The 24,058-nt window shown below is 22.8% G+C and overlaps 8 protein-coding genes across 8 annotated transcripts; 2 read left to right on the top strand and 6 right to left on the bottom strand. All coding sequences in view use genetic code 6, as the record gives it.

Annotated features, from left to right (window-relative positions):
* Window positions 1-652: 652 nt before the first annotated feature.
* On the top strand, window positions 653-2,838 carry TTHERM_00467430 (transmembrane protein, putative; the record flags this gene model as incomplete). The annotated part of the gene is made up of 5 exons (XM_001025039.3): window positions 653-1,151; window positions 1,221-1,561; window positions 1,759-1,911; window positions 1,971-2,152; window positions 2,217-2,838. 5 exons carry the CDS (start codon window positions 653-655, stop codon window positions 2,836-2,838), a joined length of 1,797 nt encoding a protein of 598 aa, XP_001025039.1.
* Window positions 2,839-3,650: 812 nt separating this feature from the next.
* TTHERM_00467420 (hypothetical protein) lies at window positions 3,651-4,579 on the bottom strand (the record flags this gene model as incomplete). The annotated part of the gene is made up of 3 exons (XM_001025038.3): window positions 4,207-4,579; window positions 4,027-4,149; window positions 3,651-3,967 (listed from the first exon to the last, which is right to left on the bottom strand). Exons 1-3 carry the CDS (start codon window positions 4,526-4,528, stop codon window positions 3,651-3,653), a joined length of 762 nt encoding a protein of 253 aa, XP_001025038.3. The 5' UTR covers window positions 4,529-4,579.
* Window positions 4,580-4,994: 415 nt separating this feature from the next.
* On the top strand, window positions 4,995-6,315 carry TTHERM_00467410 (phosphatidylinositol 4-phosphate 5-kinase; the record flags this gene model as incomplete). The annotated part of the gene is made up of 2 exons (XM_001025037.2): window positions 4,995-5,778; window positions 5,831-6,315. Exons 1-2 carry the CDS (start codon window positions 5,037-5,039, stop codon window positions 6,313-6,315), a joined length of 1,227 nt encoding a protein of 408 aa, XP_001025037.2. The 5' UTR covers window positions 4,995-5,036.
* A 1,119-nt stretch (window positions 6,316-7,434) lies between these two features.
* TTHERM_00467400 (tetratricopeptide repeat protein) lies at window positions 7,435-9,447 on the bottom strand (the record flags this gene model as incomplete). The annotated part of the gene is made up of 1 exon (XM_001025036.3): window positions 7,435-9,447. The coding sequence occupies one exon, from the start codon at window positions 9,445-9,447 to the stop codon at window positions 7,435-7,437; it is 2,013 nt and encodes a 670-aa protein (XP_001025036.1).
* Window positions 9,448-9,770: 323 nt separating this feature from the next.
* Window positions 9,771-13,221, bottom strand: TTHERM_00467390 (BNR/Asp-box protein; the record flags this gene model as incomplete). The annotated part of the gene is made up of 7 exons (XM_001025035.3): window positions 9,771-10,582; window positions 10,734-11,718; window positions 11,997-12,164; window positions 12,226-12,329; window positions 12,384-12,454; window positions 12,521-12,849; window positions 12,934-13,221. 7 exons carry the CDS (start codon window positions 13,219-13,221, stop codon window positions 9,771-9,773), a joined length of 2,757 nt encoding a protein of 918 aa, XP_001025035.2.
* A 1,237-nt stretch (window positions 13,222-14,458) lies between these two features.
* Window positions 14,459-18,021, bottom strand: TTHERM_00467380 (hypothetical protein; the record flags this gene model as incomplete). The annotated part of the gene is made up of 2 exons (XM_001025034.3): window positions 16,338-18,021; window positions 14,459-16,143 (listed from the first exon to the last, which is right to left on the bottom strand). The coding sequence occupies exons 1-2, from the start codon at window positions 18,001-18,003 to the stop codon at window positions 14,459-14,461; spliced, it is 3,351 nt and encodes a 1,116-aa protein (XP_001025034.1). The 5' UTR covers window positions 18,004-18,021.
* Window positions 18,022-18,763: 742 nt separating this feature from the next.
* On the bottom strand, window positions 18,764-21,228 carry TTHERM_00467370 (WD domain, G-beta repeat protein; the record flags this gene model as incomplete). Its single annotated transcript, XM_001025033.1, has 2 exons — window positions 18,764-19,471; window positions 19,528-21,228. The coding sequence occupies 2 exons, from the start codon at window positions 21,226-21,228 to the stop codon at window positions 18,764-18,766; spliced, it is 2,409 nt and encodes an 802-aa protein (XP_001025033.1).
* A 490-nt stretch (window positions 21,229-21,718) lies between these two features.
* Window positions 21,719-22,333, bottom strand: TTHERM_000467369 (hypothetical protein; the record flags this gene model as incomplete). The annotated part of the gene is made up of 3 exons (XM_012800254.1): window positions 21,719-21,814; window positions 21,940-22,083; window positions 22,253-22,333. The coding sequence occupies 3 exons, from the start codon at window positions 22,331-22,333 to the stop codon at window positions 21,719-21,721; spliced, it is 321 nt and encodes a 106-aa protein (XP_012655708.1).
* Window positions 22,334-24,058: the final 1,725 nt, after the last annotated feature.

Here is a 24,058-nt window from a genome sequence, read left to right as displayed (position 1 = left end):
TTTAATAAAAAGTAATAAATAATCTAGAATATGCTGTTAATTTTAAATTATTTCTACTAAATTTTTCAAAAATTATAGCATTTTACTTTAAAATTTATTGAATTTTGGTAAAATTTTTTCTTAAAAAATAATTTTATTATCAAAAATAAAAGTTAATAAAATTCTCAAATAATCCTTTAAATTTTAACTTAGAAACTAGGAATCATTTATAAAGTTTTTTTCAAAATAAAATAATTAGAATAGAATAATAAAATATATTATAAATAAAAAATATTTGATATTAAATCTAAAATAAAAAATAATTAATGAAAAGAGTGAAAACAATATAATTTATTTACATTTAAAAACGAATATATTGAATAAGTAAGAATAGTAATAAAGTTAACTGGATTACAAAAAAATATATATATTACTTACTAAATGGGTATTTGATCATCAAATAAAAACGTAAGGAAATGTGTGTACGTACTAATTAATTATTAATTAAAATCAAAGATATTAAAATATATAAGCAAACAACTCTATTGGCATCAAAATATTCAAAAATTTAATAGTTTTCTACTTTTAATTATATAAAAGTTTATTTCAATACTAAAATATTTTAAATATCCTAGAATTAGCTCTGGTATTTTCAAGCATAATTTAAATTAAAATGATCCATCAATAAATTGAGGATGAATACATAGGAGAGAAGCGAGAGACGAGTTCTTCTCCTGAAAGGAGTGACAAAAAGAGAAAAGATTAAATAAATGGGAATCATCATAATATTTATCATAGCAATTTGAAAAACTAAAATGACTATTATTAAAATAACAGCAATCATAAACTAAGTAATGGAAATGGGTATGATATGGTTGTTGAATAGAACTAAAGAAACGAATTTGATTAAGTTTAATAAAACTCATTTGAAAGTGATATATCGAAAGGTGATCATGATTAATTGATAGAAGAAAACGGAGATAGAACAACTATTGATGCTTAAAATATAAACAAACTCAATTTGTCCTAGTAGGGAGAGTTATATTCTGAGGACTTAGAGGCTAATATTTAGAAGGCTGCATTATAAGTGCCGTACTCATCCTAAAAAGATTAATATTTGAGCTTGAAAGATATAAAATTGTTGTCATTCCTAGTGTTTTGTGTTAATTATGGTAAAGAAATTAATTAACAAATTAAAGAAATAACTTCATATAAATGATATTTTTATTTATTAAATAAAGGGTTTTCTATTGAAATGGTATTTATTTCTCCTTTCTTTTTCAAAGTTAACACTCCTGATATTCTTGATACAGTCATTTGGCTTATTCCACCATTAATAGAAAAATTACTATTTCCTGTAATTTCAGTTCCATTAAAAAAGAAGACTGTTAATATGCTAAAATATAGAAAGCTATTTATATTACTTTTTAGTGCTTTAAGTATAATCGGTTTACTGCTCATGGGTTTCTCTAGATACATCACAGCTAATTGGATAACTCTTTTTGATAATGCCAAAACATCGATTATGCTTCTCGGAGTGTTTGGCTTCATGTTTTAAGACATAGGTCATGATATAATCATAGTAAATAAATTTTGATTGAAATAATTTGCTCATTTTTTAAAAGATAAAAATAAAATAAATAAAAAAATACAATTTCAAATTTCTAAATAAAATTTTAGAAATTAAAATAAAAAATGTTTTTTTTATTTAATAAATTTTTTAATTAAAATAATATTTTTTTGTTTAATCCATAATTTACTTTAAAAATAAAATTTTAGGCAATTATTAATTAATATTAAAATGACTGCATTAAAGATGAGGATTAAGATTACTGTGAATTTTAATTTGCATTTGCAAGCTCCGCAGGAAAAATAGCTGCATTTTTGATTAGCAGTGTATTAGCGTTCAACATCGATGTTTGGGATGTTCAAGTAAGTATTTTATTAAACCTTATTGAATATTTTTGATATAGATATTTTAAATTAAATAGAATTTCATGGAAAATCTAACTTTTTCTTACTCAGTAGGAGGAATTCTTATGTTTTTTGGTTTTTTGTATTCATTTTAAGGATTGAGAACAAATCAAATGAGAATTTCTTAAAATCATCAAATGGAGTCTTTGCAACCTATTTATTCTATTTAAAATATATTGCCATCGATTTATGAAATAAAGTAAAAATTTACTTTTTAATGTTAACAATTAATTAATTTATTTAAACCAACTTTTATTGATTAGAAATATGCAACCTTAATAAAAGTGTTTGGTGTTTTCACACTTTTTGATGTGTGGTAATCTTCTTTTAATAAATATTTATGCTACTTTATGGATGGGTGTAACTTTGCAGCAAAGCAACAGCAAGTACAATGTTGATTCTAACAAAGTTAGAGATTATTTATTTGATTTGGGAATCAGCTGGGGAGCTTTAGTATTATGTGCAGCTGCTTTCTTATATTATATCAGTAGCAGATATGTTTAGTAGTTGCAATCAGCAAAAAGATAAAAACAATTTTTATTTTTCAGTAACTTTGCTCTGAACCTTTCTTTTATATATACTTATTTTACTGGTAGTTTCTATTCTTCTTGCATAAGTTTACTCCTTTGGGGAGTAGCTTAAGCCTCTTTTGACTATATACCGTCTAAAATCTGCTCTCATTTAGAATTTCACTATAAAATAAGTAATAAAGTAAGTAGTGAGCTATTAGATTTGAGCTACTTCTTTTGTTAAATATTGTTCTGGTTCATTATGCCAGCTATATTTCTTTTGTTCTAAGAATTCATAGATGATATATAATTCAGTCTTTTTTAAGGTTCCTTTTTCGGTTTGATAGGATCCATTCTTGTTCTCTTTATTTCTTGAAATTGTAATTTATATTTTACATTTAGTAGTAATTTATTTTATTTAGCTTGTTAAAGCTATCATAATTAAAATTTATTTATACAAATCAAATTAACACTTAAATAAAATATTGTTATTTTTTTCAAATAAACATTTATTTATTCTAAATTTCTCGTGTTATCTAATGAATTCTTATAGAGCATGCTATTTGTTTTTAGTTAGTTAATTAGAATGTTAGTTAATTATTATCATTAGAACATTTTATAAAATTAAATTTGTTGATTTTTTTAATGAATATGTATGAATGAGATTATTCTCTACCGATTTATTGTATTCGACAAATATATTATTTAATTATTATAATAAATTCACCCTTTGATTATTTTAAAAAAATAAAATTTTTTTGTTTTTTTTCTCTTCCAAATGTATTTATTTATGATTTTTATCTGTTTGTTTTAAAGATTCCGATAAATATAAAATATTTATTGATTTATTTTTATTAATATTTATGATTTTTTTTTGAATAAACTTTGATATATTAAACATAAATTATTAATATAAAAATATGATGTCTATTAAAATATTTATTGCGGATTAATAATTAATTTAATCGATAGATAGGCAAACAAATAAAAATTGAATTAAAATTATTATTTTAAGTAAGTACTTGAAATTAATTAATTAGTAGATTTTATTACATCATTTATTTGAATTCATTAAGTAAAGATTTTTATTTCTTTACTCTATTTTTAAATTTAATTAAAATATTTGATAATTTATGAAGTAAAAATCTTAATAAACATATGTCTTTCAAAAATATAATAGCAATTTGTTCATTTTTAAAGTTTTAATACATATCCAGAAGGGTTGTAGCTTTCTTAAATCATGCCATTAAATTATGTGAAATAAGTAGATAAATAGTTTTCTGTGTCATCATGTATTGAGCTATATGATATTTCATATTATTACTTTTGTTATTATTGCTAATCTTAATTTTTTTATATAGAATCATTTGATGTTAATTCTGAAAGAAGAAGTTTATCTTTAAATTTTTCTATTTTACTTCCAAATATTATAATATTACTTTTACTTCTATTTCTATTATCAGTAAGGTTATAAGATTAAAAGTAGGATTAACTTGACTAATCATCTTTTTTAAAAAAATATATTTAGATTACAAAAAAGAAAATTAATACAATAATTCAATACCTGTTTGATGAGAAAAAGCTTCAATAATATCATCTTTCATCACAATACCATAAGTGGGAATATTTGAATAGGTTTATATCCTATCTTTACCAATAAGCAAAAAACTAAATACTTTTTTTTTCTCTTTATTATAATTAAAATAAGGTAAACAAAAAATAAAATCAAGAGAAATAAATATACAGAAATTAGTTTAATCTAATAAGGAATCAGATGAGCTGAGATAAGTTTATACAGATTAAAATGCAGTAGATGCAGCAGAAAAATAATCACCCAGTTAATAATAAATTGAACTTTTTAGAGCATTTTAAAATTCTTAACTTAATACTTAATTGTTTGTGGGTAAGCCTAATAAATATGTGTTTTAGTCAATGACTAACTCAGATGAAAAATCATCTTTGTCATTATACCCCTAGAATCTATATTATATTAGATCTAGTGAAGATTAGCTTTTTTTATGAATTTTGCATTTTTTGAATCTGTTAAAGCAACAGGGACACATCATACACTAATTTAAATTTTCTTTTTTTATTTATATTTTATTGATTTTCTATTTTTAAAAAAATTATTAAAATAAATTAAAAATTTTTCAAATATCAGCTTCGTCAAGCGTCTATTATATTTTTAAATTATTGTTCATAATCATTTTTATAATAATTAACCTAATAATTTCTGAAAAAGCGATTCTACATCAAGGATTTAATATATATCGTACTTTTTATTATTAAAAGTAACAACTTATAAATGTTGTAAAAAAGTCAAAATAAATATGAAGGTTATTTTAGGTTATTTCATATAAAAAAAAATAATTATGTATTTTTAAGTTATTATAGAAGGATTTCTCATTATTATCTTGTTCAATCAAATTTCAGGCATTCATTAATATCCCTCAATGATTTAATTGTTGACTTTAGTGTTTGTTTGATATTTTTCTGATAATTTTTATATCAAATAACTTTTTTTAAGTTAATAAAAGTTTGGCGTAAAATAAATTTTTTATCAAGATTAGTAATATGGAGAATAAGAAGAGATCTGATTCATTCTATAAAAGATAAAAGGAAAATTAACTTAAAATATGGCAAATTATAAAAAAGTTAATTTTGTAGATTTGTGAATAAAATAAAAGCGAATTGAACTCATATATTGAGTATTAGGTTGAAAATTTATCAATTTTTGCTAAAGATAAATCTCCAAAAAATGTCAAAGATTATTATAATGTCAATTCATACTTGAAGGACAACTTTCAAAAGTTAGCTTAACAGTTAGGATTTAATTTAAATGAACAAATTTTAAAATCATTTTCTGAATAATCAGATGAAGTCAAAGATAATGAAGCATCAACTTAAGACAAAAAAATTAGTATTTAGGAGCAACTTTATAATTAAATGGTTTATTTAGGTTCAAATGATGCAAGTATCCACTTTAGTAAAGATAGCAGATTCGTTTTAAAAGGAATTCCATAATCTTAGTTTAATACCTTCTTACGAGAAGTTAATGAAGTCTGTTTAAGCAGCATTTATACTAAATAGCATTTGTTAAGTGTAAGGATATTTGGATTGTTTTAGATTGAGAGCGAAGAAATAAGGGATTAAAGCTTAGAACTTCCATATAACTATTTTATTTTAATGGAAAATATTTTATATGATTGGGATTTTGAATAAAACTAAATTAAATCTATTTATGACCTCAAAGGATCAAGTGTTGGAAGATAGTATGAGCATATAGAAAGTTCAGATAACGAAGATATTTAAGAGTGTAAATTAATTAAAAATAAAAACCAGAATTAACATTTTAACAAAACTAATAGAACCAAAAAGCTAAAACGACTCACCTAAAGGCAATAAAGATTAGAAATTTCATGTGTTCTTTGGGAAGGATAATGATTTCAAAAACAAAGAAAGCGATAGAAATATATTGAAATCTCTTCCTTAATAGCTTAAGCAGGAAATAATTTAATAACTAAAAGAAGAATGTCATCATTACGAATCTTTGAATTTAATGGATTATAGCTTAATGGTAGTTATAGGATAAAATATTTAAAAATAATCTGATAAAAAAAGCTAATATGAAACACAAAATAAATTTAGAAATATACAAATTAATGAATATGTAGTCTCATTAGCTGTTATAGATTATTTGTGTTAATTTAATTTTAGAAAGAGCCTAGAAAGTACATTTAAATCATTTTTCTGCTCAAACCCAAATCAAATATCCTGCGTAGAGCCTGATATATATTATGAAAGAATAGTAAAGTATGCAACCTAGGAAATATTCACTATTAGTTAGAATTGATTTTCCATTAAAAAAAATATATATAATATTTTCTTCTAATTTTTATTTCAAATATCATTTGAAATATATTTTCTAAATCTTAAATAAAAGCCTTTAAAATTAAGGTTGGAAAATAAATCTAAAAATAGCAAATGATTAATAGCAACTATATTGTTTTATTTTATAATTTTTAAAATAAATTTATATTTTATATTAAAATTGATATTAAGATTGTAATATTCCTAGAGTTTATAATAAGTATTATCTTAAATCAGCAAATAAAAAAATATATTAAGAAAATGTTAGCAATAGTATCAAAATATTTTTAAATTATTACTATTTTGTTTGGTTGAAAATAATTTAGAAATTTTCTCAATTAGGTTTAATTAATCATAATATTTTAATTAAAGTGATGATATTTATTAAATTCAATTTTTAATTTTAATAAGAGTAAACATTTTTATTTAATTTATTATTAATTTCTTTCAGAATTTAATTTTTAGATGAAAAATATAAATAAATATTTATCAGTTTAATTAATTAAAAAATTAAAAATCTATTTAGTAAATATAATCAAAATGCTATCTAATTAATTTAAAACTCAAAAAAATTGTTTTTCTGAAATATTAATTGAGTGTTAATTCTTAATAGATTACACATTTAAATATACTTAGTATTTTTAACATTTCAATTAATAAAAGTTATAAAAAAGTAAAGATAAAACTGGGAAAAAATTTTTAAATTATTATATGTTTAATTTTTTTCTATTAAAATTTTAGTAATTTTAAAATTAAGTATTTTTTCTCAAGTAAAACTATACTTATTATTAAATACTCAACTTTTTAATATTAAAAAGAAAATTATTTTAATTTAATTTTTATTTTAATCCTAATATTTTAATTTCCAAAAATAAATAAGAAAATGAAAATTTTAATATGTAATTTTTTTTAAATTAAATTTAACAATTAATATTTTAACAATTTTTATTATTTTAATTAATTTATATTGAGTTTTATACAATTATTAAATTTTATTAGTATACTAACTTCTAAAAGTAAGTCATTAAATTAGTTCTTAGATTTTAGGCAGTATTACAAAAAATATTTATTTTATTTTTAATGAAAAATAACTTTTTTTTCTTCAATTATTAATTATTAAAAATATTTTTAAAGGATTTTTTACTTGCTTTTATTTTTAAATCTAATTTTTGACAATATTCATGTTCATCACTGCAAAGCTATTTTTTTAATCTAAACTGTAAGCTTTTTTATAACATTCAAAAGCAGATTCCAATTAATTTTAATTACTGTAGCATATTCCTAAGTAATTACATATTTTTTCATTTTATTGAAATCTTTAAAATGAAGAAATAAAATGCTATAAGGCTCTTTCAGGCTCAAATTATAAGTAGAAAACACCTAGATTTATGACATACTTTTCAGATAATGGTTTCAATTATAAAGACCTTTATAGATATGTGTAAGATTTTTATTTTAAAAGTTTTTCCATATAAACTTATCCAATATTGAAAAGGTATTTAGCTTTTTAAGGAGCAATTTTTAAAGCTTGGTAGAAATATTTTAAAGATTTCTAATGATTTTAAACTTACTTGTATGAAAAACCTAAATGAAAAAGGGCTTCGTTATCTAAAGGTGTCATTTTTACTAGACTTTCAAAGTATTTTATAGACTTATTATATTTTTGCATTTTTAGGTATAACATTCCTAAGTTAAAATAAGATGAATTATGTTCACTATTTATTCTAAGAGCTTTCTTAAAAGAGGCTATTGCTTTTTCATATTAGCCTAACTTATAAAATAGAGTGCCTTAATTATTTAAAATGTCTATGTCATTTGGGCTAATTTTTAATGCATTCTAATATGTTTATAAGGAAAATTCAAATTAGTTTGAATGCTGAAAAGCTAATCCTAGATTATTTAATGCCAAAATATTATTTGGATTTATTTGTATTGCTTTTTGGTAGTAAACTTTAGCTAGCTCAAGAAATTCATAATGAGTATTGTTGATCCCTAAAATAAAATATGCCAAATCATTTTCTTTGTTTAATTTAAGTGTCTAGTAACAAAAATATTCTGATATTTCGTATTTTTCTAAAGCATAGCATATTCTTCCCATCCAAGCTAAATATTCATCGTTATATGGGTTTTTATAAACTAATTCCTAAATTATCTCAAATGATTTTTGAAATTCCTTTTCAACAAATTTACTTTGAGCAATCAAAAATTAGCTATTCTAATTTAAAATTATTTATTTATTTTATTTATTATAATTTAGTTTTAAGCATTAAAAATAATCTTTTATCTATTTTAATGAAGGTCGTTGATCAGCTTCTTTTTGTAAAATTAATGAAATTAAATAGTTTATATCAAAATCAATATCTATATTTAAAGGATACATTTCTAAACCTTCCGTTAAATTTTTTATTGAGCTTTCACTTGAACCAGATAAAATAAGCAACCAAACACCGAAAGACCAAATATCTTACTCTATTGTTTTGTAAATTAACTTTTAAAACTAATTTGATCTGAATTAATTTAAAATCTCAGGAGGCAAATATATTCCAGGTTATCCATATTATTAGTATTTTCCGTATTCAGTCTAACAATTAATTAGCTTTGGAAAAGAAATTTCTGTTATTTTCAAGTTAAAATTATTATCAACAAAAATTTTTTAAATTTAAAAAGTCTTCAAAAAGATATTTTTAGAATGAAGATAAATTATTGCTTCAATCATTTGCTCAGCTAATTATATTAGCTAATTTCTATCAAAGCATTTGTAGGAAGACAGAGAAAAATCACAGTCTTTAAATAAAATAACAAAAAATTTATTAATTTTAAAGGCATCATAGATTTTTGATATATATAAATTATCACATCCTCTAACGAGATCAACATAATTTTAGGCCTGTTACAGCTTATCAAAGCAGTAAGAGTTATTCCCATCATCTATTGATATAAGATATATTAGATAAGATTCTTTTCTATTATTAACTGCATAATATTTCCCATATTTTTCGTTTTTTATCACCTAAAAGTATTCATTTTTATTTTATAAAAGCTAGTCTATTATTTAAGCTATTTATTTTTCATTTAAAATATCATTTTATACATTTGTTGAAAACCCTTAATCCATATTTTTATAATTTTTTTTTTTCAAAATTTCTTATCAAAAATTTTTTAATTAAAACAAATTCCTTTAAAAACATTTAACTTAAATTTGGAAGTAAATTATTAGAAGGTTTGTTAGAATATTTTCAAACTAGGAATAATAAAGTAAAAAAGGATTTGATAAAATACATAAGTTAAGAGAAAAAGATACTTGACACACTATATTAAATTACTTAGAAAAACTTTCTAAATAATATTAATGAAAGACAAAAATTAATTTATTTATTTTTATTTATTTATTATTTAAGTAAAAAAATAAATTAGCAATATTATTCAGTCAATTATTTTTCAATTTCTAGGATCAAAAGGATCTTCTTCACCATCATGTTCATCAAGAAGATCTTTGTGCTGAGCTTAGTTTGGTGTATTACTATTATTATTGTTTTTGTTACTATTATTTTAAGGGACTTAAGAAGAAGTTAATTATTATTATACTGCATCACTTTACTCTTCCTCATCATCATGATCATGGCTTTCAATTAAATTATCATGGAATTAATGATGTTGATCCTTTAAGGAATGAGATTTTCTATTTTCCTCATCTTGGTTAGCTTGGAAATATCCTTATTATTAATTTGAAGCTTGTGGAAGGACAATTGATGTAACAAAAGTATAACCCTTCTTTAGGTAAGTTTTACCTAAGTTAATGTAGGCATCAAGATTTGATGTAGCTACAAATGTTATTACTACTTCTTTATTTTATATAATTAAGTAGAAAACACCAGCCATAGCTCCTAAAATAAGAACATTGGTGAAAAGGTTGTTATAGCTCAAGAAGCCAAACATAGGACAAGGGTATTAAATTGGAGCATGATCAATACCGCCTATACATTAATTACCAGCTACTCTTCTGTAACCTTATGTAACTTGGTAAGAGCCACTGCAAGTTTATGGAGGATTGTAATCCACTTTGAAGTCTTTTAAAGGAACGCAAGGGCCAGTTCTTTCTTTGCTATCGTCTTTAGCACGAGCAAATCCGACATCACATTCCCAATCAAGTTCAGTACATTCACATTTTCTAACAACATAAGATCTTTCAAAAGTTTCGGGATTAAAGCAAGCAGCATCTCTTTTTCTTCTGACATATTTAATTTCACGTCCTTTTTAATTTAAGCAAGAATAATTATTTTAATTGAAATAAATAATCAAATATTAAAAGTGCGTTTTTATATTTTTTAAAAAGAATATTAATCAATTAAGCTTTTCAAGATATTTCCTTAAAATGGCTTGATATTAATAAAATAAATTTACCTAATAAACAGAATTCACTGGGATTATGAGGAGTCCAGTATTCATAATCAGAATCAGAAGTGTCAGGGTTTTCATAACCTTAGCAATCGCGAGGATGAAGAGAAGCAAAGTCAAGAAGGACAATTATTCCTGAAATATCAGATTCACCTTCAATAGATCCATAAACTAAGAACTTGTCAGAAGTATTGCCAGGTTCAGTGATAATATTTGAAATCATGACAGGAGTATCGCTAATTTACTTGGTGTTCCATGTGCGGCCTTCATCCCAAGAGAAAATAATGTTCTTAGTAGGTTCTTAATCAGTAGCCATAACTATGATAGAGCCATGATCAGCAACTTCATATATGTGAGACCCCTTACGGATTTCTTCCCAAACAAGACCACCATCACGAGAAAGATAAGTGTTGACGCTACCTGCTTTATGACTTAAGAATTATCCTGTGTTACCAGTAGCAATAATTAAACCTAATGAATTTTCACTTGAGTAAGCAGGTCCAAAACTTAGTTATGAAGAAACTGAGTGAAGGTGAAGAGAACACTTTTTATTAATATCACAATTAATTTATTTTCCATTAGAATCTTTAGCAGGAGCCCTAAGCAAACTCCACATACCACCCTTGTCGAAAGTGATACGAGTTACCATGTTATCTCTAAGACTTTTTAAGGATTCTTTTAAGACATCTTCAGAATTTTATGCTTGACCTTTCTTTCTTGTGTTTTCAGTTGGAATATCTTCATCGCTTGTATCAGGATTTTTGGATTTCAACATTTGCTTGATACCCTTTAACTTTTTGCTAGGAGCGAATATATTTGAGATAAAAATACCTTCAACACCATTAACTGATTCAAAATCGCATTAACCATCTCTTCCTCTTACATTATCTTCAAGAGAAAGAGAGAAACGAGTACCAGTTGAGTCAGATTAGTAAATATTACCCATAGGAGAGTTACTGCCCAAGTGATTAATATTTAAGAATACCTAACCCTATTTTTAAATTTATTTTAATTAATAAACCTAATCTTTAAAAATTTGAGAAAAATCTCTTTAAAATGTAATTTAATAGCTTGACTATTCAATTAATCATAAATTTATTAATTAATTGCTTTTATAATTTTTCTCTATTTTTATAAACTAAATTATTCTTAATTTTTAAACACTTGCTTTTTATTATATTTTTTTATAATCTTTTTTAATTGCATAATTTGCTGTAAATTATTTGCCTATCTATTTAAATTAATTAAAAAAAAATAGTAAAATCATACTTCCTTAGTATCTAAAATAGTGAATGAGTGCTAGTGTATATCTTCAGGAATTTCAGCATAAGTGAAAGAGTATTCTTTTTAATTAGATTAAGAAACCATTAACTTGACTAGTTAATTATCACTACTGTGAACTTATGCAGCGAACAAGTAGTTTTCAGTAATCAAAAACTATTTGGTTAAGAAATATTCAATATTAACAAAAGCTTCAAATTTTAATAATTTGTTTTACCTTATTTCCTTAGTTAACAATCATATTCTAGTTTTTCATGAAATCATCAGTATAGAATAAATGAGTTTTCATGCTCCAACCCTTCATCACTTGGTGACCACTATCTTTTATTATTATATTAGTTTATTGAGATGCTTCATTAAAGAAAAACGAATTACTTCCGACTTCCTTAGAGTATATAATTCTTGAAGTTGGGACATTTGTTAGCTTAGAATTAACTTTGTGAGCCCTTTTTGATATTATTATATAATGTTTTAATAAACTGTTTGCTTTATAGAATAAATAAATGGTATACCATCCGAATTGTACAACATATTTAAGTAAAACTCTCCAGCTTTTACCCTTATTTTCAGAGAAAAACAAATCTTTAGTCTTAAAGCATTCAGTGTCCTTTTTTCTCTTATCTTTTTGGTTGTTTTGCTTTTCACAGTTGTTAAAGGAAGAAGCAAGCATCCAATTCTTTTCAGTTGGGTGATACATAAATTCTCTCAAATTTAAGTTGATTCCAAGGGCTTAAATGGTAACACCACAATCAGTAGTGATCCAGTTAATACCATCAGAGCCCATAAAGACTATTTCATTAGAATCAATAGGACTTGCAATCATTTAAGTAACAATACCTACCTGTTTATAAAATTTAAGTTATTAATAAAACAGAATGAAAATGGAAAAAATTGAAGTATTTTGCAATTGAAAAAAAGTAATTACGTTTGAGCTCAGATCCATCTTTACATTTACACCAACTCTCGCAAAAGAGTCAACCATCTTTATCCAAGATGCTCCTCTATCTTCTGATCTGTAAACGCTACCCTTTTAAGTTAAGAGGACAACCAAATTATCATTTGATGAATTTTCACCACACCATTAAATGTCCTAAAGAGGTGAATCCAAACTTGAGGGGTTTCCAATGACACTGCTTGAGTATTCATTTCTACAATTTACTGTCAAAATGCAGCAAAATAAAGCTATAAGAGCTATTCTTATTTCTTTTTTCATCTATCTATTTACAAATTTAATTTTTCTTTTGTTTTACAAAAATTTTTAATATTTTTAATTATAACAAAAATTTGTGAAGCGAGTGTAAAAATTAATTTTTTTTTGAAAAAGTATCTATTTTTTCTCTCAATTATTTTCTTTTCAAGGATTTGTTTTTTTTTTGTTGGTTATTCTATTAATTAAGGCAAGATGAATGCTTCTATCAAAAAAAATACGTTTTTTGATTTGTAATTTTTTCCTATTGATTTCAATTATGTTTTTAAAATTAAGTCATATTCTTGTTTATCAAGTTTCATCAGTAATTCAAGCTCATTAAAATCTTTAAAAAAATCTTTCTAAATAGTTTCAATTATACTGAAGTGATTCAATCATTTTTTAATCAAAAATATATTTCAGTCAATTATAATTTCATTCATCAAAATAAAATGAGATATTTCTAAAACTGATTCATAATTTTAGAAAATTCTTTAATATAAAAAGATACATTTTTTAACTTAATAATATTTTGGCATTACATAGCTAATACAAAAATATGATTAATACAATAATGTAAATCATAAGATTAATATATTAGTAAAACAAAACATAAAATCAAGTACTGAATTGTTTTATTAATATATTATTTTAGTAAAAATACTTTCAAAATATTTTTTGAACTAAAGTTGTAACTAATTATTATTTTAACACCGTAAAAAATAAAAAAGTTTAAAAGATTTTAAATATTAAATAAACTAACAAACCATATTCAAATATATTTAAAAATAGTAAAAACTAAATAATAAATATTTCTTAAATTTATGCTTCAAATAAAATTTTTCAATCAGTTAACTATTTTTATATTCAATTTATTAGATGTGATAAATTATATAAATTAATTCTTTGTTTTTCATTTGTTAATTTTTTATTTTGTTTCAGTAAATGATATCTTTTAATTTCTTCATTCAAATTCCTTAAAACTATATAATAAGGACAAATTAAACTCATAAATATATTCTCAAATAGTTATTAATTTTATATATCATAATTCTTCTATACAATTATCCAATCATAAAAGTGGAATAAAAATTTTTAAGTAAAATAATAAAATTTAAATTAAAATGTTTTGTAAAATTTTATGGCTACCATAAAGAATTGCTATACATTATATTTATTATAGATATATACATTTAATAATATTATATAAAACTAATTAGTTATTTCAATTTATTTAAAAATAATTAATTTATTAATTAATAAATCAGTAAACTGTTTTTTTCTTTTTCTTTATTTTTTCTTGGTCTTAGTTTTATGTTTAAGATAATATTTTTTAGTTAATTTATTTAAAATTAATGGAGTAATCTTGGGAATTATTTTATTTTTAGCGTGAATAAACAGGTGGCTTCTTCTCGGTTGTAATTTTTGAGAAATCAATAGGAGTAAAAACTTAATTTGCTATCGTTGAGTTGACTTAAGTGTTATTAGTTAAAGATATTTGAGACACATCTTTTAACTTTGATCTTGTTTCTGCAAGTTTTGATTGAGATTAAATGTATTTTTGCTGCATCTCTTTAAGATTTAAATGAAGTTATTCGCTTTCTAATTAATATTTTTTGGCTATTTCTTTGACTATACTTTCATACTCTGTTAAAAATCTTTTTTAAGTTACTTGTATTGTAGACTTTAGTTTTTCATTTTCCTTTTTTAGCTTTGCTAGTTAAGAAAGATAATCTTAGCATACCATAGAACAGTTTTTTTTCCAGTAAGAAAGCATTTCAGTTAGCTAATTGAATCTCCTTTCGTACATTAGAGTTTCAACTTTTTATTCCATGTAAGATTAGGACTTTTGCTTTATTGATAACCAGTTTACTTACTGAGTTAATTTAAATTTTTCGTCATGTAAAATATTTTTTTCTTCAATAAGTTATTTAATTTTAGTTTGCAAATCTTCCTGATTTTCTTCTTCCTCCTCTTCATCTTCTACCTTTTGTTTTTTATCTTATTAGTTGTATAAATTCTTTTTTGTTTGCTATTACTAAGAAGAATCTTTTTTCTTTGAAGGTTTTTTCACGTTTTTTATTTAAAGCATTAACTTTTCATACTCTTGTTTAATTGATATAACAAAATATTGAAGTTCTTATATTTCTTATTAATGAGCTGATTACATTTCAGCTTCTAGTTTTTACAAAGATTGTTAAGAAATTTATTAATTTTCCTCTAATTGTTGCTCTAAAAGAGACTTTTCTTAAGACAAAGTGTGATATTAATTTCTTGTAATATGAAGGTCTGTTTCCATTTCCAAAAGTCTACTCTTAATCTCATTTTCCCCTCTATTCTTTAAGATTTCTCTATTGTATTTCATATTTTCTATTTCTTTCTTCAAAAATTAAACTTAGTTTTTCAACTCCTCTTCTTTTAAGTAGAATTAGTTTTATTATTGTGATACTTTATGTCTTTAAAATCTTTCCTGATTAGTCCTATTTTAAATCTCAAAATTCTATTCGCTAATTGTTTTTTACAATTCTTCGATTTATTATTGCAGTTCTTTGGTATTCTCCTAAATTGCTAATTCTAACTTTCTTTTCAGCTTAGCTTCATCTTGCTTTTCTTCTAATTTTTTCTCTAAATCAGAAACACGCAATTATAGCTAAGTAATTTCTGATTCTTTTTTCATCAAAGTTTTATGTAACTACTCTTTTTAATGCAGTATTTTGATATTATCACTCATTAAGCTTTTATTCTTATTTGTTAGTTCTAGAATTTACTATTCATACTAAAAGAAACTGTTTTGCTCATCTTGATCTATTCTTTTACCAACTTATTACTAAAATAGATTGTTTATTCTCTCTGTATTATTATTACTTTCTCTGATTTCATCTTCTTCATGCTTTATCATTTAAACATCTTTGGCATCACTTTCCAAGTACCCTATGTCTTCAGATATTACTATTATTAAAATATGACCAGATAAATAAAAAATTGAACAAATCATAATAAAGATAAAGTAAATAGTAGATAGATTCAAATATAATTATGTAACATTATTAACAATTAAATTATAATTTTTTTGAATTAATGAATACTTATTATAATAAATTTTAAATAATTTTCAAAGTTAAAAATAAAGAATAGTTTCTTACATTTTTAAGGAGGCGAATATTATTATGTGAAAGATGTTTTATTTCTTTAGTTGTTTATTATGTTTGAAGATTGATTGATCATAGTTGCATTTTATAAATTTAAGTTGCTATTTTCCAATAATTAGATTTAGCTTTGATTTAAAAGAGAGGTATTTTATTTGTCTGCAATTCCTATATGGGAGATAGTTGATTTATCTTAAAAAGTAGCTCGAAAGGGACTTTAATTTTTGATTTATTACATAGATTAATTCTATCTGTCTTCATATTTATTTTAAGCTCTTGATGATGGAGTTATATTTTAAGTGAAAGGTTTTTTATAAAGTTGTGTGTTGTTACTTACATATTCGTTAAATCTGTTAGAAGGTTCAGTCTTTGTGTAACTCATACTAGTTAACTCAAACTTATTAGGGATATTTTAATTTAATGATCTCACAGTATTGTTTTATTTAGCTGAGGTAGCTTAAGTCACTTAGGTTGTTGGTATTTTACTTTCATATTCATCATTACAAAGGTTTTTAAAATCTTTTTTACCACTATCTATGAAAGATTGAGAAGCATTATGGCTTTAATTATTAGATTTATTTACAGAACTTGATCTCTCTCTTTATTTATTAAAAGGGTTTACTCTTTAATTATTTGAGAAGTTGTCTGTTTCGACCTTTTTTAATGAAGACTCTCTAACATTAAACTTATCGTAATCACTTTAATTATTCCTAAATGAGTTTTCATTTTTAAGTAATTACTTTCCTTCCAAGAGCGCACGTACGTCTACACTTTAGTACTTTTGTTGATTGCCTGTAATTTAGCAGTTAGGTTTTGAGGAATAATTGATTTGATTATTTACATCCTCATTTGGTATTTATTGGTTAATTTCAAAGTTGTTATCAAAATTGTTTATGTATTCATTTAAAAAGCGCCTTGTGTCAATGTTTTATTCACTTTGATTATCTTCTTATTGTTGTTGCTAATTAAGATTTTTTAGATTTTCCCTAAATTAGTTTGTGAACATGTTTCCTATTTAAACGTTCGAAGGCTCGTTTTGTTATTTCTGTTTTAAGTTTCTATTAAAAGTAGATGTTGAGTAGCTAATTGGATCATCGTTTTCCTAATTACTTTTGATGAAATCTAATTGCTCCATTTAAGAATCTCCAGCTAACAGATTGATATCAGTATTAATTCTATCATTTTTACCAAAAGTATTAGCAAATTCCATATAATTATCATCTTAAGATATTCTTTCTTGCTCCAACTAAATAATTTACTGCTTTTATTATAGCTTTTTCTATTTAGTGATGATAGGAGAACTTTCATTTTGATTCTCATTTGTATTGTTTAACCCAAGAAGATCTCTAATCTTTTATAATTTTTAATGAATTTATTCTTCAGGAAACTCTAATTCGCTTTATTGTTGAACCAATTTATTTTTAATTGACAATCCCTCATTAGTATTTTTGGTCTGATTAGAATATGCTACAATATTTTCTTTATATTGAATATTATCTTCATCATTTTAATTATCATCTTGATTTAAGTTAGATTCCCTTTGTAAATTCCACTTTCTAACCTCTTCTTCTGCTTGTTCTGCATTCTTTTAAAACTCTAACAATTCTTATTACCTTTATTGCTTTTTATGCAGTAAAGTTTAGCTTATGTAATCTCCTTCCATATATTATTTACAAAAATAAATATCTTTTTTAAAAAATAATTAATTAAATTTTCAATTAAAAAGAATGTCGATTCAAATATATGTAATTTATTAGTTATTAATATTCACTAATAATAAGTTTAAATTCAAAAAATATCTTCCAATCAATTTGATGAATATTCAATTACTAACTATTTTATTAATTTATGAATATTAATAATCATTTGTTAAATAAATTTCTAATAACAAATTGATTTATTAGAAATTTGTTATTTTAATTAGTCAAATTTTGATTTATTTTTCCTATTTTTGATATTTACTTTATATAAATAATAAAGTTTTATTTTTATTAATTAATCCTTTTTAAAATATTATAAAACTAAATTCTTAAACAAATAAAAAATTAAATAAATAAAAAGATATTACATTTAATATTAAATGTGGTTTATTATTTTCCTTGAAATTTTATCTTCAATTTATCAAAAATATTTGAATTTGAACTTTAGAATAAAATTTAGATATTTCAAAAAATCTAAATTGTTAAATAAAATGTATCCGATTTAAGTAAAATATATTTTTATTAAAATCTTTAATAATTTCTTTTTTCAAACTAAATAATTTAAATTTTTATTTCAACCAATTATTTTATTAATAAAATACTCAAAAACAAATTTTAATTATAAAAAAGACATAGAAACAAAAAAGTTAGAATTAAGTTTAATTTATATATATTATGATAATAAATAAACAGTTTATAGTTATTTTATGAATTTTATATAAGTCACCTCCATTTCAAACCTAAAATTTATATTTAACCATTAGAGTGAGAAGTATATAAATTTTAAAGATCAGAGTCATAAATAAGTTAGCTGACTCCAGAATAAGTACCCATATAATCTTTAATTTTTAAAGGCTACTAACCATAATTTTAGTTTTCTTTAACTGACTATTCCAAAGGAACATACCAGAAGGCTATTCCGCCTTCCTTTTTATCTCCCCATAATCCTAACACAATAATATTTCTATCTATAATAGTCTCTATACTAGTCACTATCATTTATTCTGCAAAACTGTAAAGGAGAGCATAGTTTTTAATATTCCATACTTTCACTTTTTTATCCATGCCACTTGAAATTAAGAATGATTACTTAGAGTTCTTCTGCCAACATAATTCTTTCAATTAATAAATCCTGTCTTCATGAGCTTATAAACTTTTTAAAACTTTTCCAGCTTTGTGATCCCAAAATTTAATATATTTATTATCACCACTGACTAATCTGATTCCGTCATTTAAAACATGCAAGCTCCATATCGTATCTTAGCTACCTTCTAAAAGGCTCTCACATTCACCATTAAAAATGTTCCATATTCTTATTATCCTATCATTACCTCCTGTTGCTAATTTATTAGTAACATCAATAAATTTGACAGCCCAAGTTTTGCCAGTGTGTCCTCTTAATGTGACGAGTTGCTTCCATTCTGAATATTCCTAAATTAAATTAATAAATTATTTGAAAAAAATCTTTATAATATTTTAGTCTTTACTTTCCATATACGAATCGTTTTATCGTATGAAGAAGAAGCAAGAAGATTATGTTTATTTGAGTATGACAATTAATAAACCTCATCTGTATGGCCTTTTAGCTCTTGGATCAAAGAAGAATTATTCTTTTTCCAAATTTTAATTATGCTATCATAAGAACATGTTGCTATTTTATTGTTGCCCACACTTACCATATCTCTAATTACATTATTATGAGCTAATATATTGCTTATGGGGTTTATAGAAAAGTTATCTGTGTCAACTGAAAAGTTTGGTGTATAACTAACTGTTCCTTTTAAATTTTAATTAGACTGCTCATTTTAACCTTATTTGTTTTGTAAGCTATGACTTGTATTTTATCTTGAATCACTCTTATATGGCGAATGCTCTTTAGGAGATGACGACGAAGCATAGCTCCTAGATAATAAATGAGTTTCCTTTCTACGAGACTGCTAAGTATTCATAATATTTGGTTAATATTCTGCTAAATTTTTATATGTTGTTTCACTTTAAAATGAGCTGTTTAATTATTATGAAATCCTATTTGATTAGCTCTTTGTTTATTATTTACTGCTACTACTATGCGAGGGAGGTGGTAATCCCTGAGATACAGATCTATTATATGCAACTTGTTATGTTGGCTATAATTATCTGGATGAAGATGATGACTATTATTTATTTTATAAGTTTAAATTAACATTCTATTCTTTAGAATTATTATTGAAAGTTTCTTCTTGCTGCATAGCGAAATGAGCTGAAAGAGGTTGGTTATTTGAACTATTTAAGGTAAAACTCTACATATTTTGTTTTGGCAATGTAGAGTAATCCAAAATATTTTATAAAGATTGCTGAATCTGATGATGCATTTCCTGTATTTCATTTTCTATATTTTCTTATACTGTTATAATCTGATTTTACATTTCTTACAAATGGATACCATATTATTATGGAAATAATTGTAATTTGAAATTAAATTAGTTTTTGTAGTTGATATCATCTGTATTTTAAACAGAAATTATTTTTTGTACCATTTTATAAATTAATTCAGTGTGATGATTTGCATTTTTGATATTATTATTTTCATACATTTTTATTGTTTCTGTGAGATCAGCAACTTTCATATCAAATGTTTAATAACCATGTATTTCTTGCAAGAATATTTAGTATAAATAATCTTTCGTCTTTTAAATCGCTTCATATGTTTTTTAGCTAAAAATCTTTAACGATTCAATTATATCATTCTACACTTACATAACTTGCTCAAGCATAATATCTATTTAGTTATTTCCATTTTCGTCAACTTAATTTTGTAATATTAATAATCTGAGCTATTCCTTAAATTGAGATAGAAAAATCTAAAGAGGCACAGTCTCATGTTTTTGATGCTCAAAATGCATACACAATGTACAAATAACTCCCTTCTTCAAACATTTTTCATCTATGCAAACTAAATTTAGAGGGTTGCCTTCATGCCCATCATGAATGCAGCTAATTATATTAGATGTTTGAATATTTTATGTGCTAAATTAAGAATTCTAGGAGTTTAAATTGAGGAAGTATTAACTATTTTGTATTTATTAGTTACTCTCTCTTAGCTTTGGTAAGTTAATGAAGTTAAAAGCTCCATTACTACCTTAAAAACTAGAGTTTAAGCTATTTCTAGATAGATTAAAACCGTTAATATTGTGCAAATTCTACCTCATAAAAATTTATGATAATTTTAGTACTATAAATAATATTTTAATTAACTTAAATATCTACTGATATTTAACTTTATTAGTAGCTCAAATAATTTATTGTTATTTAAGTTTCGTAATGGCTGCTTGTTTTATACTCTTAATAAGACTAATTACTTTTTAGTTTCTAAAAATTGTTGATTATGTATTAATATTTTTATTAAATTTTTGAATAATTAATCTAAATCCACTAACGTTTATATATTTGAAAAATCTTCATAAATAGTAAATTAAACTCTAAATACTTTGATAAGTAAGGTAAATAATATTTGCCTATAATTCTAACTTTACTCTTGATTTTAATATTATTTAAAACATAATAATATTATCATTTAAGAAAATGTAAGCGTTTTTTTAAAATTAAAAACATATTAAAAGACAATTTAAAGTTAAAAATACAGTAAATATATTTATTAACCAAAGAATATTAATTATATTTAATACATAATTTTATTTATCATTTTAAATATTCAAGATTTCTTTTAGCTTCAAAAGTTAACACCGACTACTTATTTAATTTATATAACCATGTAGATAATACTTGCCATAACTCCTAGAATAAGAATAAATGTGAAAAGTTTATAATAGCTCAAGACGCCATAATAAATATAATAAATGGGATAAGGATATTAAATTGCAGTATGATCAATACCATCTATATATATATATATTAATTACCAACTATACTTCTGTAACCTTATAGATCAGTTCTTTCATTACCTTTGTCTATATCGACATCACATTCCCAATCAAGTTCAGTATATTCACATTTTTAACAACATAAGATCTTTAAAAAGTTTCGGGGGTTAAATCAAGCAGCACCTAATTTTCTTATATCATATTTAACACCAATAAAAAAAATTATTTTAATTAAAAGAAAAAATTAGAAGAAATTAAATTATTTCTATATATTTTTTAAATAGAGTAAAAATAAATTCAGATTCTCATAACACTCCCTTTAAATAGCTTTATATTAATAATATAAATTTACCTAATAAACAGAATTCTCTATGATTGTTAAAGATTCATTATTCATAACCGGAATCAGAAGTGTCAGAGTTTTCATAATCATAGCAATTATGAGAATAAAGAGAAGTAAAATCAAGAAGGATAGTTATATCTTAAGTATTAAAACCATCTTCTACTCACAGATTAAGAAATTTTGGGAAGTATTAAGCTACTCTTTTAAGTTAAGGGGATAACAAAATTATAGTTTTTTGAATTTTCACCACACCATTAAATACCCTCAAGAGGATTAAGAGGAGAATCCAAAATTGAGGTGTTTCCAAAGATATTGTTTGAGTATTAATTTTTGTAATATACAGTCATAAGAGTTAAATCTTTGATTTTTTCATCTCTCTATCTTTAAATTTAATTTTTCAAAGGTTTTAAACTTTTGCTATTACTAAAAATTTTTAAAAACTTTGCAAAATATCAACTTTTTAATAAGTATAAAATCTCTCTCCCTATTTTTAACTTACTTACTTACTTACTTACTTTTGCTTACTTTCAATTTATTAGTTAATTTACAAATTTTTATTTATTGTAATTGATCTTATTTGGAGTTTGATGTTAAAGATAAAACTTTTTAATTTATTAATTTAAAGTTAAAAATATTAGTTTGTAAGAGATATTTTATTTTTAGTCCGAATAAAGTGGACTATTATATGCAGTAATTATTGAGAGATTAATAGGAATTAAAACATATTTTTTTATTGTTGAGTTGACTTAAGGGTTATAAGTTAAAGATATGAGAGATAGATCTTTTAACATAAATATAATTTTTAAATTATAAACTAAGATTAAATATATATTTGCTAATTTTTTTAGATTTTAATGAAACTATAAACTTCCTAATTATTATTTTTGCCTATTTTTTGACAATAATTTTAATTTATGTAATAGTTTTATTTATATTCTGAATAAAAATCAATTTAAAAATATATTTACAATAGGCATTTGTTTTATTTATTAAAAAAATAAATTAATGTATAATTTATTATTAGTATAATTTCAAAATACAAAATTAACTTATCATTAATTAAATAGTAGAAGAAACTCATTAAAGTAGATAATTAATTAGCTTGAGTTAATAAAAAGGGATTTCTATTTTACTGAATAAATCTAAAATAAAATTGATAGTTGGTAAGTATTACTTTAAGCTTAAAATTTAATTTTATTAAAACCTGTCTTAGAAATAATTTGTTAGACATCATATATTTTATTTAGCTGCTTCATAAATTATAAATAATTAGAGATTTCAATCCAATTTTATATTTTTGAAATAACATAAAGTTAATAAGTCATTTTTAAACTGACGTATTATTTTATTTGAAAGTTATTTGATATTTGTTTGAACGAATAGGTTAATAATAATTAATTTAAAATTTACTAAGTAACTACATTAAAACACGTTATATTTATAAGTATTTTTTGAGAAAATATATATTAAATGTGATTTTAAATTTTAATTTTAAGATGTAAATTAAAGATATTTTTATTGATTTACTCTTGTTTTTTTGTGAGTAATTATCAAATCTGATTGATTGATCAAAATTTTATGTTCTATTTAAATGACCTAAATATAAATTGATGTTCACTTTAATACATTAAGGACTTTGGATTTAAAAAAGAAAGGGAAAGAAATTTTAATCAAAAATATGATGTATTTAAATAAACTAAAGTTAAGCTAAAGAATCAATAATTACAAAGATTTAATTTAAAAATATCAAAATAAAAAAATGAAATTATTAAATACTATCTCATTAATATTTTTAATAAATAAAACTATGAGGTA

This window comes from Tetrahymena thermophila, assembly GCF_000189635.1.
Source record: "Tetrahymena thermophila SB210 genomic scaffold scf_8254371, whole genome shotgun sequence".
Taxonomy (NCBI): domain Eukaryota; phylum Ciliophora; class Oligohymenophorea; order Hymenostomatida; family Tetrahymenidae; genus Tetrahymena; species Tetrahymena thermophila.
Note: the sequence above shows the minus strand (reverse complement) of the source record. Positions and strands in the feature narration are given on the sequence as shown.